Source organism: Sinohyriopsis cumingii, chromosome 1, assembly GCF_028554795.1.
Source record: "Sinohyriopsis cumingii isolate HCF-2022 chromosome 1, ASM2855479v2, whole genome shotgun sequence".
NCBI classification, from domain to species: Eukaryota; Metazoa; Mollusca; class Bivalvia; order Unionida; family Unionidae; genus Sinohyriopsis; species Sinohyriopsis cumingii.
In genome coordinates this window covers 71,840,473-71,852,777 of record NC_142961.1, presented here as the reverse complement: position 1 = coordinate 71,852,777, position 12,305 = coordinate 71,840,473, and the positions used below count along the sequence as shown (strand labels likewise).

At 34.5% G+C, this 12,305-nt stretch overlaps 1 protein-coding gene across 1 annotated transcript; it reads left to right on the top strand.

The window, feature by feature from the left end:
* Window positions 1-1,068: 1,068 nt before the first annotated feature.
* LOC149807101 (protein adenylyltransferase FICD-like) lies at window positions 1,069-11,209 on the top strand. Its single transcript, XM_089961975.1, has 2 exons — window positions 1,069-1,382; window positions 5,863-11,209. Exons 1-2 carry the CDS (start codon window positions 1,160-1,162, stop codon window positions 6,963-6,965), a joined length of 1,326 nt encoding a protein of 441 aa, XP_089818101.1. The 5' UTR covers window positions 1,069-1,159; the 3' UTR covers window positions 6,966-11,209.
* The last annotated feature ends 1,096 nt before the right edge of the window (window positions 11,210-12,305 follow it).

Below are 12,305 nucleotides of genomic sequence, written 5' to 3'. Positions count from 1 at the left end.
TTTGGACATTTGCAACATCCCAAATGTTTAGTCTCTAGGAAATATATGCCCACTGTTCAAAACAGGTGCTCGCAATGACTAGTTATCACCACCGAATCTCACTTACCAGTGTTCCGTGTAAAGAGCTTGGGCATGTCGGTTATTCAAACATGAAGCATTTGGGTAACTATCACTGCATCACGAATGGTATCCACATCTGTAGCGCAGTGAATTTTCAGGTTAACATCATTAAATGTAAGTAATAGTTAACTAATTTGATTCGCGCACGAAGTATTTCAAACCGTTCGAATCGGCATTGAGCGGAACACATCTCAAAGAATACGCGCTAAAACAGCGTGGTCTATTTGTATCAAATTTTCCTATGCCGCCATTGCGTATGGAAAATTCGATTTATTTTAGAAGTGATCATCTTTCGTATTCGGCCGCGATGTATTTGCCTCCATTTGATTTCTTTGCAGTATCGAGAATGGACTCTTAATGAAGAACATAGCGAATTACATGTACATAGACCAGTCTTTTTCAGCATGTATCAAATGATGGTGTATGTCAATATGAATTATGCTTAAATCATTCGTGCAAGAAACGAATTTGGTACTTTTAACTACAAAATGAGAAAGAATTACTAACCAGAGGTTAGATAGACCATTTTTACAAAATTTTGTTTTACGATTTATGAACAAAGCAAATATACCCTGCCGAAACTTAATCAAACCAAAACGAACCAATAGAAATAAACATGAATATAATTATATCATACTTATGCAAGAACTGATGGTTAGAAATTTAGCATTTTCCCATTAACAGCCAAATACTGCAATTCATCACCCCAAAACTACGGAATCCTCAGAAAATCAGACTGAAAAATTACTAAAATAATACGGTCACATTTTTTTCAAAAATAAGTTCTGTTGTAAAGGTTGACGTTGCGCGGTACAAAAATATATGATGTAGCACCGTACTATAAGATCAAGATAAAAATCAACCAAACATGATAAATCAATGGTTCTCCAGCAGTGGAGGACTTTATTGAACAAAAGAGACGGAATTGACCAATCAACTTTTGCCGAGTAGAAAATTGAAACCGGAAGTGTTAGATCTGTCATTTGTTGCTGACGAAATTAATAATGAAAGAGAAGCAACATGTCTTAGAGTTTTGGATATGACTGCAGAAAAATGGAAGACTCAGTTAGACACGAGAATGTTCAGACCACCGTTTTTGGCTTTGATCATTCTCTCAGGAGTAACTGTGGCATATTTGATGTCCTACCAACTTCCATTTTTGCTTTCGTTTCTTAGCGCCAAACGTCAACTGCGGGCTTTATCTGTAGGCGATACCTCAGTAATACTACGTGTACGGCAGAAAAATATTCCAGCAAATTTAGGTACACATTTGTCAGTACGTTTATTTAGAAACTGCGTACGTCATTCTTTATGAGGAGTGGGAAATATCATTTCAAAATCACTGATGGGAGTCTTGTATTGTAACTTCGTCGACCCTGATATTTGTAATGCTCAAAGTATTTTGAAATATGCATATTTTTAAGGGGTAATATTTACTATATTTGATTTAAATGGGTCTCATTATTACATATTTATGCCCACCCCACCCCCACATAAACCTTAAGATATTACGCCAGTAGCTGATCAAAAGTTGAAATCTGAAATTGGCATGTAGTCATAATTTCCGACATATCGAGATCAGCATTTGTCTCGTCAACAGATAGAAATTTGGAAACATGTCAAAAATTTAAACATTTTTTGTAGCACCTTGAACTAAAAAGACGTTGTGATATCCCTACATTTCCTCAAGTGATTGGGGGTAGATTGTCCCCATTTGTATATTAGAACTCATCTTACACTGATTTACTCCAAAATAAAAATAAAAAAACATTATCCAAGTGAATCAAAGAATATAAATGCATGTTATTATTCATTGTTTTAGTTGTATGCATTCTTGTGTCTGAAAACTGAATAGTAAAAATAAAAAGTTGAGACAATACTTGAAAAAACTCCTTAAGAATGTGAAGGGGATACTCCATGTTTATAAGTCCATAGGTTGGCGACAACGAATGCCAAAGGAACAGCCCAGAAGTGTTGTACCATTTAAGCTGATGATCAGACATATTTAAATTACATATCAGTTTATTGAACAGTTATGAATTTGTTATATGGTGTACTGATTTTGGTCCAGAAGTTGACATACTTTAGCAGTGTAACTGATTTTTAAGCCTTTAGAATGACATCACTAACTATATTAGTCCTACAATGTAAGACATAGCACATGTTGTTTTTGTTTTAGTGCTGTGTCTTACTATCCAAATAACAGCCTTGTATAGCGTGTTCCGATGTCGTTGACATTGGAATAAGTAATCAAAGGTTCAGGAACATCTCACACACTTGGCAGCCTTTACCGACACTCTTCCACTAATTTATGTGTAATTAATATACTTACTCTGCTGTCTTTATCCTGGCGGAATGAAAATATACTAGCAAATGAACGCATTTTCATGTTTGCTGACATACATTTTAGTTTTTTGCAATGCGACAGTAGTTGAAGTATGCTGAAGTAACTTCAAGTAGGTACATGTTGGGGATATGTTTCTTGAACAAAACGAACCATTTCTTACAGTTCCAATAGGCATAATATATTTTTATTTGTTTTGTTAAAGAATAATATGACAACTTAACCCGATTTCGGCATTCCTGGCTTTCATTGCTTTCCAGCCAACTGAAATGTAGACCAACGAATCTTGAAAACAGGTCCATTTCTTTTGTGAGAATTTGAATTTTTTGGAAAAAAGACATCAGAGTATGTTAGGTCTGACTTAAACATAATGACTTTACTTTGTAGAAAAGCGTCGTTATTTTAGTTGTCAGTTGTGTGAAATATTCCTGAAAATTTGACTTCCGTAACTGTGTTAATCGACTTCAAACCATGCTATGCAGCGCCAATAGTTAGTCTGTAAGACCTTGATGCCCACAACATAAATATCAGCATCAAGGTCTTACATGTAGAACTATAACTATAGGTACTGCTTCCACCATGTTGGCAATGCATCTTCCAGCTTGGATTAAATGCCTGACCCACTTAATTAAAAACTCAGTTTGAGGAAAGAACATCAGTTAAAATTGTTAAAAATATCTTTTAAAAAGGGTGAAACTGTTGCTCTTTCTAAAATGTATATGTTGAGCACATATTTGGCAGAATAAGAGGATCAAATGCAATACATGTATTAACATTTTGTCATGCCTTTATTAAACTTAAAATGTGCACTAACATTATAAAGCTAGATATCTAGTTATGCAAGATCTGAGGTTTATGCTTTTCATAAAAACCAGTAATTCCATGCAAGACATTACAATGTGAGCACAGAGTATGGTGCAAAAAGAGATGTTCGCTGGGTATAATTTTAATTTCCAAAAACTGCTTAGAGTTAACCTCCCCTCTTTTTTTGCTGAGTTTAGCTACCGATGTTTATTATGGGAATGGGCAAAATCTTACTGCTAGCACAAGATGTGCGGTGTAGCCCATTCCATGGCCAGTTAACCTGACAACATAAAGCCAAATTTAAGAATATCATGCATACTTGGCAGCCGATATTGACACTGCTATGTGGCTTAAAGTATAACTGCTTTAGTAGGATTTGAGAAAAAAGATATTGGAGTTAGTATAGTCCAACTAAACACTATTACTTCTAGCAATAAGATGTAGCCCCTTCCCATCATAAGTACCAGGGTCAATGTCTTGTACTGTAGCACTACATTGATGGTTGTGTAAATTATAGCACTTTGGCATTAATGGAGAAATTCTTGAGCAGCTACTTCTGTTTCTCACCAGATGAGACATGTATGTGAGACATGTATGTTATAGTTGATTGCTAATAAGTAATCATTGTTTATAGTGTACCAAATGGAACCCTGTGCTTATTTCCATTGGCATTGAAGTTATGTTTTTAATTAACTGTTTTGTATTTTTTTTTAAATCAAAAGGGGATACTTTTTGCATGGTGGGAGTCTGGGTTGTGAATGCTAAATCCATGTTAGATCAAAGGAGAGAAGTTATGTTGGCAACTACTCTTAGTGAATATGAATACTCTTGTGGATCTGCCTTGTTTTCCCTGTCAGTCCCCATATCTGTCAGAAATTCCATAATATTAAGGCCAAATTTACAATGTGCAACACCCACTGAAATCCTTATTATGGTTCAGACTTAGATCTTTGTTCATTCTGTGGTTGTGAAAATGCAGAAACTGATTATGCTCTAAGAAATCAATACAAAACGGTTTTACCAATCTGTTTGGATTGGAAAAGCTCCCATCACTCAAAGACCTTTCAGAAAACAAATAATGTACACTATACACTCATCAAGGACTGTATGCAGTATGTCCTGACATTGTCTGTCCATAAACATTTTTGTTTCACCACCTCCTAAACAACAAATACTTTCTTCACCAAACTTGGTTGGCATGTTAACCACAAAGTGGAGTTATGCATAATGGCAAAGATATTCAGCTCCCAACTAATTTTGCATGAGGTATGGTTTTGTACTAAATATGGATATGAAGGTATCATTATGTGTCTCCTACTTCTTCTAGACAACAACAGATGCTGTACTGATCAAACTTGGTAGACATTTGGCAAGGAGATTTAAGTCAGATTAATTTTGTATGAGTTAGTCAGTCATTTTTATTGTATTTAGACTATATGGATATAATTTTGTGTTGTCTTATTCTTCTAGATGACTAATGCTATCTTGATAGTACTTAGTATACCACAATGAATGTCTTTTGTGATTCCTTTTGTAAAATAATATCTTCAAACTTGGCTATTTTATAAAGTTCAGCTTCAAAAAGTGGTATATACTCCACTCCAGTTCTTATTCAGAAGTCAACAGCACTGTATGTATTAATTATAACATGTATAGAAGAGAATGTTTTGCCCCATTAGGCAGCTCTCTTGTTATTCCATGGCAGATATAGATTTGTTTTTCCATGTTAAATGTTTACATTAAAACAAATGGCCAGCAAATTAAAACATATAAAACAGATAATGGTGTTGTTTGTGAGTTGTCACCATAAATCCAGAGGTCTAAATCCATTTGAGCCTGTTTGTGAGAAAATTGCCATTTGTTTGCAGAAGGTTCTTGGTTCTACACTTGAAAATGGACTGAAGAGCACCTGGGGTCTTCTTCCATCAACAAAACTTGCTGCCGAGGGTACATAAATACATAAATATGCTTCTTAAGGCAGAATGTTTACTCGCGGTGAACCTTATTTATAATACACATACCTGTATTCATAAATAAAAAAAAGCCTAACGACCTACCCTACTTATTTTGGTTATGTTAACCTGAACCACACATATAATATTTTTTGGCTTCATCCCAGTGGGGTGTTTTTTTAAGCATCAGGGATATTGTAATACTATTATTTTTGTCCTTTTCACATGTTTACTACACTTGGTAATTTACTCATTCTGTCACTATGTGCAAAGGAAGTGTTTGGCTCCCTTTCTGGGGTCCACTGGATGTGATCAGAAGGTCATATTACAAAAATTTAAATCAGAGCAGTAATTTGTAATGTTTTTGGGACCAAATATTGGATTCATTGCAGAAAGATATATGTAACTGATTTTAAATCAAAACCCATGAATCATAGTTGTGGTATGGAGATAGGATGTAAAAGGTCTACAGTAATATTATTCCAAATCAGGCAGTATGTCAAAAGAACCTGGATTTGCAGAACCAAATCATTGAACTTACTCATGTTTGTTTACTGCTGTGATTGGGTAGAAATCACTGACAGAAACTTTCGTAACTTTTACGTTTCCTTGGGTCAACAGAATTTTTAAATTTATTTTCAGATTTACAAAAAGAAGCATTGACAGCCATGAACCTAGCATTGGATATGGATTTACAAGGGAAGCACAACAAAGCTTTTAAACTCTTTCAGCATGCTTTGAATCTGGACCCTCTGCATGCTGACATCCTGACCTACTACGGAGAATTTCTAGAAAAACATGAAAAAGATGTAACAAAGGCAGAACACTTTTACAGGAAGGCTTTGTTCGTGTCTCCAAATCATAGTAGAGCATTGATCAATAGAGAAAGAGTTTTGCCCATAGTAGATGAAATTGACCAAGCAATGTATAACCAAATTGACAAAAAGCTGAACCTTTTGTATAAAGTACCCCCAAACCACCCTGGCCTTCGGAGGATGAAAAAAGAGGCATACTTTCTACATATATATCACACCAATGCAATTGAGGGTAATACACTCACATTGTCTCAAACACGAGCTATTGTGGAAACTAGAATTGCGGTTGGCGGTAAAAGTTTAGTTGAGCAAAATGAAGTGCTTGGTTTAGATGCAGCACTGAGTTATATAAATAGCACGTTGTTAGGAAAAGTTGGGTCTTTAGCTTTGCAAGATATTCTAGAAATCCACAGACGTGTATTAGGTTTTGTTGATTTAATTGAAGCAGGGAGAATAAGGACTACACAAGTTTTTGTTGGTGACTTTACACCCCCAACATCAAAGGAAGTTCCACAACTCATGGATGATTTTATAGACTGGTTGAATAGCAGGGAAGCCCTTCAGCTTCATCCAATAGAATATGCTGCTCTAGCTCATTATAAGCTAGTTGTAATCCATCCTTTTTATGATGGCAATGGCCGAACATCAAGACTTCTCATGAATCTCATTCTCATGCAGGCAGGCTTTCCGCCAGTAACAATAAAAGTAGAGGATCGTCATATTTATTACGATGTGCTCCAGCAAGCCAATGAGGGAGACATTCGCCCATTTATTAGATTTATTGCTGAATGTACAGAATCTACATTAGATGAATTTTTAATGGCAAGTTTAGACAATGCTGCATCAGTTATACCACAATTATCCATCAATAAAACTCAGTCAAAGAGAATAATTCATATAGAAAATACAGAAAATGGTAATGAAACATGATGGATCATAGGGTAAACTGATAATGAAATGGATGCAATTGAGGTCAAGCTTTCTCGGCTTGTTATTAAAGCAAGGTTTGAAATTAGTGGAAACTGAGTCACCTTGGGCTAGACAATTTTGTCATTTTACTTCTGCCTAGGAAAATAAAATTGTTGATACTAATTCTTGTATTTACTAATAATATGCTATTGCAACTAAATGTGCAAGTTTTCATTTTGAACAAGAAATTGATATGAAGAGGCACAAATTGAGGCTACCAAAATATTATTGCAACATTCAAACTTACGATCTACTTGTAACAAAAGATTTCTTTTTGTAGTGTCATAAGAGAAGTCTGTTATTTTGCAATTCCGGCAGTCATCAATTTTGGCATGTTCAGATAAGACCATGCTGTAAAAATTGATTGTACAGAACAAATTTGATTACTGATACCTGTAACTTTTATTTGGTGACAGATGACAACAACCATCAAGTGTTCTACATGTTAAGTCCAAAATTAAAAAACTTAGTCCGTTGTATAAGGTGTCATGTTCCTATCTTATGATATTACTCATTTTATATTTGATGAAAACATGCATAATGCTTAACTCGGTATTGCGTTCATTATATGGTCAGTTTACTTGACAAAATATTTATAACAAAGATCCGTAGAATTCCTGCTGGTGGTTTTAATACCAGATGTAATTTGTTACATTTTTAAAAAGTCAGTAGAATCCATGCTGGCAGTGGTAATACTGGATGTAATTTGTTACGTTTCTCAAAAATCAGTAGATTCTCTGCTGGTAGTTGTAATGCTGTAAGTAATTCGTTACATTTCTCAAATATCAGTAGAATCCAGCTTGCAGATTTAATACTGGATGTAATTTGTTACATTTCTCAAAAATCAGTGGAATCTCCGCTGGCAGTTGTAAGACTGAAATGTAATTTGTTCCATTTCAAAGGCAGTTGTTATCTGAAATGTAATTTGTCACATTTCTTTAAAATCTGTAGAATTCCTGCTGGCGGCTGAATGTGGCTTGTTACATGTCTCAAAAGTCTGTAGAATTCCTGCTAGTGGCTAAATGTAATTTGTTACATTTTGTCATAACATTCATTTTAAGAAAGCCTCTTAGATCTCTTAATTTTTGGTGCTTTGTCAGTCTTTGAAGTACTGTATCGTGTAGTTACAAGCTTCTGTTAATTAAACAAATATACAAGAACTTCTGGGTTTTAGATGTTTTCAGTCACTTTTCCAATGTAGCACAGATTTTGACATAACAAAATTTGTATGATTTATGTTCATTATTTGAATGAGGCACTATCAAATTAAAGTGAATTTCATATCCTTGTATTTCCATGCAGAATGTTACTGTGAAATTGAATGAGTCTCCATTAAGCTAATGTACAGGGAAGGCCCTTTAAAAAAAATATATTCCAGGGTACTCGTATTACCCCAAAAGATCATATGAAAACAATACAGAATACTAAATTGTATATTTGGGTGACTATTCTACATAAATAGTGCTTTCACTGGGTCCCATGACAATTTTCTGGAACATCCCTCAATGGGATAAAGGTGATATATGTGAAAGGTTGGTCCAGGATATTTTTCTTCATTAAAACACAAAATATGAGATGCAGGTCATAATGCTGTGGTAATCATGGAGAAAAGTGCCTATTGCTTTTGTTTTGGGGGTTTTCGTTTGTTTTTGAGCTGTAATGAGAGACCACCTGTCTTGAAAGACCATAATTTATGGGGCAAAAGGTGTGGCCTTTAAAGATGGGTTCTACTGTACCTAACTTATTCAGTTTCCACTCAGGCCAGCCCAAAAACCTGTTTTTGGGAATGATGTTTATTTCCCATTTCTATGGCATGATAAAGCCAATAATGTGTTGAAAGTGGCATTTAAAAAAAAGACAACTGAAAGTCAGAAGCCTTGCAATTGGTTAGTCAAAGTAGGGGTTTCTTCCCATTTTTGTTCTTTGCACATATGTAGCCTAACTGTAATGTATGATTAAATCTTAAGTGCAACTGCCTGAGTTTTGGAAGGAGTGCAATTCCCTTTTGGACTTCCAGAATTCAGCATATGACAAAATCTTGAACTTGTAGTCTCGCATTTTTTTTAACGGATCACCATGAAACTCGATATAAAATGATATGATATTCATCTGAAGATGTGCATATTGGTGAATCACTTTACTACAAATTACTTTACTCCTGTAACGTTAGAGTTACTGCCCTATTGTGTGACAGGATCTTGTGAATGTAACCTGTCTTGCAGCTTATGATATATCATGATTGAACTTAGTCATCATGAAGATGCATCTTTTTTAGCTAAAGGTCATCGATCCATATTGTTCCACATCAACCCCTGATATGTAGCTAGCCAGAACTGATTTGAACAAGTGCCTTCTTGCAGATTAAATTGCAAGCAAAATCAATTAATCAGTGAGAGGGCTACTTATAATACCTAGGTGATTTCCACAATGTCAAGAGACATTTGCGCTAAATTAAAATTTGTTTGAAATATTTAAATTAGAGAAACTTGCATATGACATGTTGAGTATTGAGGCTGCTGTGATTATATCTGTCTCCCATGGTAAATTTAACAAAGGCGCTGTTCTATTAGTTTCTTTGCACCGCATGCAATCAGGTAATGGAGCAGCAGATACCATTTCAGTTTGATGTATATACCAAGGGTTAATGTGGAATAAAGTGGATAAAAAATCCTTGGATAGTGAAAAACTGCTCAAGAATGGCATATTGACAAAATACTGTGTCCTGCAATTTTGTTTGATATTGTATATTGCTTTTTTTGACAAGGAGCCTGATGTTGTGCACATAACTAGTCTTTCAGATTTCTTGGGTTCACCATGAAATTTTATTCATGTGTTTGGTCATCCTTTGAAGATGGACATATGGACAAATTACAGAATTCCAGGATTTCTGATTGTTTTGGCCCAGTTTGACTTGGAGCTGGTTTTAGTATGGCAGCATCATGTGAGCTCAACTAGTTTAGCAGTTTTCAGTGGATCACAAAACAATTTTCTACACGTTAGGACCATAAGGCCAAATAAAAAATGTGGTTCTGGTTACATTGAACAAATTAGGGTCAGTAGGTTGGTATGAACATTCTTTTTGTGTGGTTTTATGTTGTCAACATTTGTATATAAATGAAAGTTTTGCTTGAAAATAAGCATCATTTGCATCCTGAATTCAAAGATCTTTACATCAATTTTTTAAAATTTTAAATCTTCTTTTTTCAAATTTTTTTGAAAAGAATACATTTAAGTTTGGCAGGAAATAGGTTGGTCAGGTAACCAGAACCAAACATACATTTGTTTATACTTAATCTGAAGATATTCTGATTGACAAATCTCTGCTCATGCAGTTTTTGTTAGAGTTATTGCCCTTTTTACCCAGCAACTGAATGCAGTATAAGATATAATCTTGTGAACACAGCTAGAACTTAAAAAATTCACTTGGTAACTTGTCCTGTGGGGAAAATGGCATGGAACTTGTCGTGTATCAGTTTTACTCATCATACATTATATTTAAATCAATTTAATTCATAGAGTTGGTAGCCACTAATTTCATTAATGCAGAGTGTTTCCTTTAATTGTGACACATCCACAGTACAATCACTTGAACTATTTATGAGCTTGAAGCTTCCGTTTTTATTGATATGTATGGTATATTTGTAAAAAAAAAAGATGGAAATCTCTATAACACAATTTCTGTTCTCAATTTTAATTGCAAAAAATGTATATTTTTTGGAGCACTAAGAAAACAAAATCCAAGGCCACTGAATGCTGATCTATACATATAAATTGTGATGAAATAGAAACCGTACATCAGCCTGAAGGCAAGCAATCAGAAATCACAAGAGCAGACTTGTATACCACAATCCAGAATTTACCAACAAAGCATGAAGAGATTGTGAAATTGTTGGAAACCGTATTGATTGTGGGAATCTATCCAGCAGAATGTGAACAAGGTGTTCAGTAACCAATATCACAAGTATCAGGAATTTCAAAAAAATTTTAGATTGTGTGAATGGGTCAAATCATGGTAACAAATAGCCCTTCTTTGGCAGGTGAATTTAATGTTGGGGCATGTCATTTTAAAAAAAAAATAGATTTGTGTTGAAAACCTATTTTAGCACTGGAGCAGTTAAACAGTGGTTGACATCAGGACCTGGAGGAAAACATTGCTTTTTGTTATATATATATTGAGAAGTAAATAAACATACAAGTCAATTTAATATGATGTTTGTTTGTTTCTTTTCATATTTAAAGTACAGCAATTTTACAGTTGTGACAAAGTTAGACTAAAGAAATATGACCCTTTCAGGCACATGGAAAAGAAGTCAGGGCTAGTGGAATTTGAGTAAGTGCTTGTATACAAACCTCAGCATACTCATCATCATTTATGGAATAGTGGAGGAATGTAAACCTTTGCCAAATCATCACAATTTTATAGCTGAAAATAATCTTCCATTTCTGGTACCAGATCATTCTCTAGATCTAGTCAAAATAAGGTTCTCTCTTTTTTTTTTTTTTCTTCACAAAAGTTCTCATTTAAATGACATAGTAAGTCACATAGTAACTATTTTAATGTTTCTAAGAAATCATAATCTTAATTGTATCAATACTAATAATAAAAATTGTCATAATCATCATCATCAGAATTTTTTTTATAACTCATTGTCATGAATTACCGTCAGTAGAACGTAACCAGCGACCACAGATTGTAGGCAAAATGTGTATTCAAATTTGCTATGAATGGCTGCAGCTCGAAAACTGATAAACACCACTGACCTTGATTTATTCCATTGTGAACATGAATGTAAACCACAATAAGGTACATGTCACTGTTATTGTAATCAGTAATGCCTGGGAATAATGGGGTCTTTGTCTTCATCTTTAATACTAGTAAGTTTTAATCATTTTCTGGATTTGAATATCATTATTAAAGAGTGGTGATAGTAGTAATAATGATGACAGCAAAGGTGTCAGCAAATTAGGCTTAAAGGTACGATGTTTGTGGTGGTATAATGTAATTGACTTTGCTCTACGTGAATCTTGAGCAGTTCTGGTGGGCAGTCAGCAGTCAGAATCTACCCACAGGCAGGAAACAATTTAAACCTCATGATGGACCCACCGAGTTGTACTGACATTGCTACATTCAAATGCAGACACTGAAAAGAATATTTTTCATTTTGAAGAAAATTTGGGCCGACACTAGAATAAATAGGGATCAAGTAACAGTACATCTAAGTGTGAAGATCAACGTTAATGAGGACTGTCACCTCTATACAGTAATCCAGCAATGATCTAAGGAATGCTAAAAATATGTAT

What these genes read in the sequence shown, in the direction of transcription:
- LOC149807101 (XM_089961975.1), top strand. Translation starts at nt 1,160, where the DNA reads ATGACTGCAGAAAAATGGAAGACTCAGTTAGACACGAGAATGTTCAGA. An exon ending in AAATATTCCAGCAAATTTAG is followed by an intron (nt 1,383 to 5,862) that starts GTACACATTTGT and finishes ATTTATTTTCAG; the next exon opens with ATTTACAAAAAGAAGCATTG.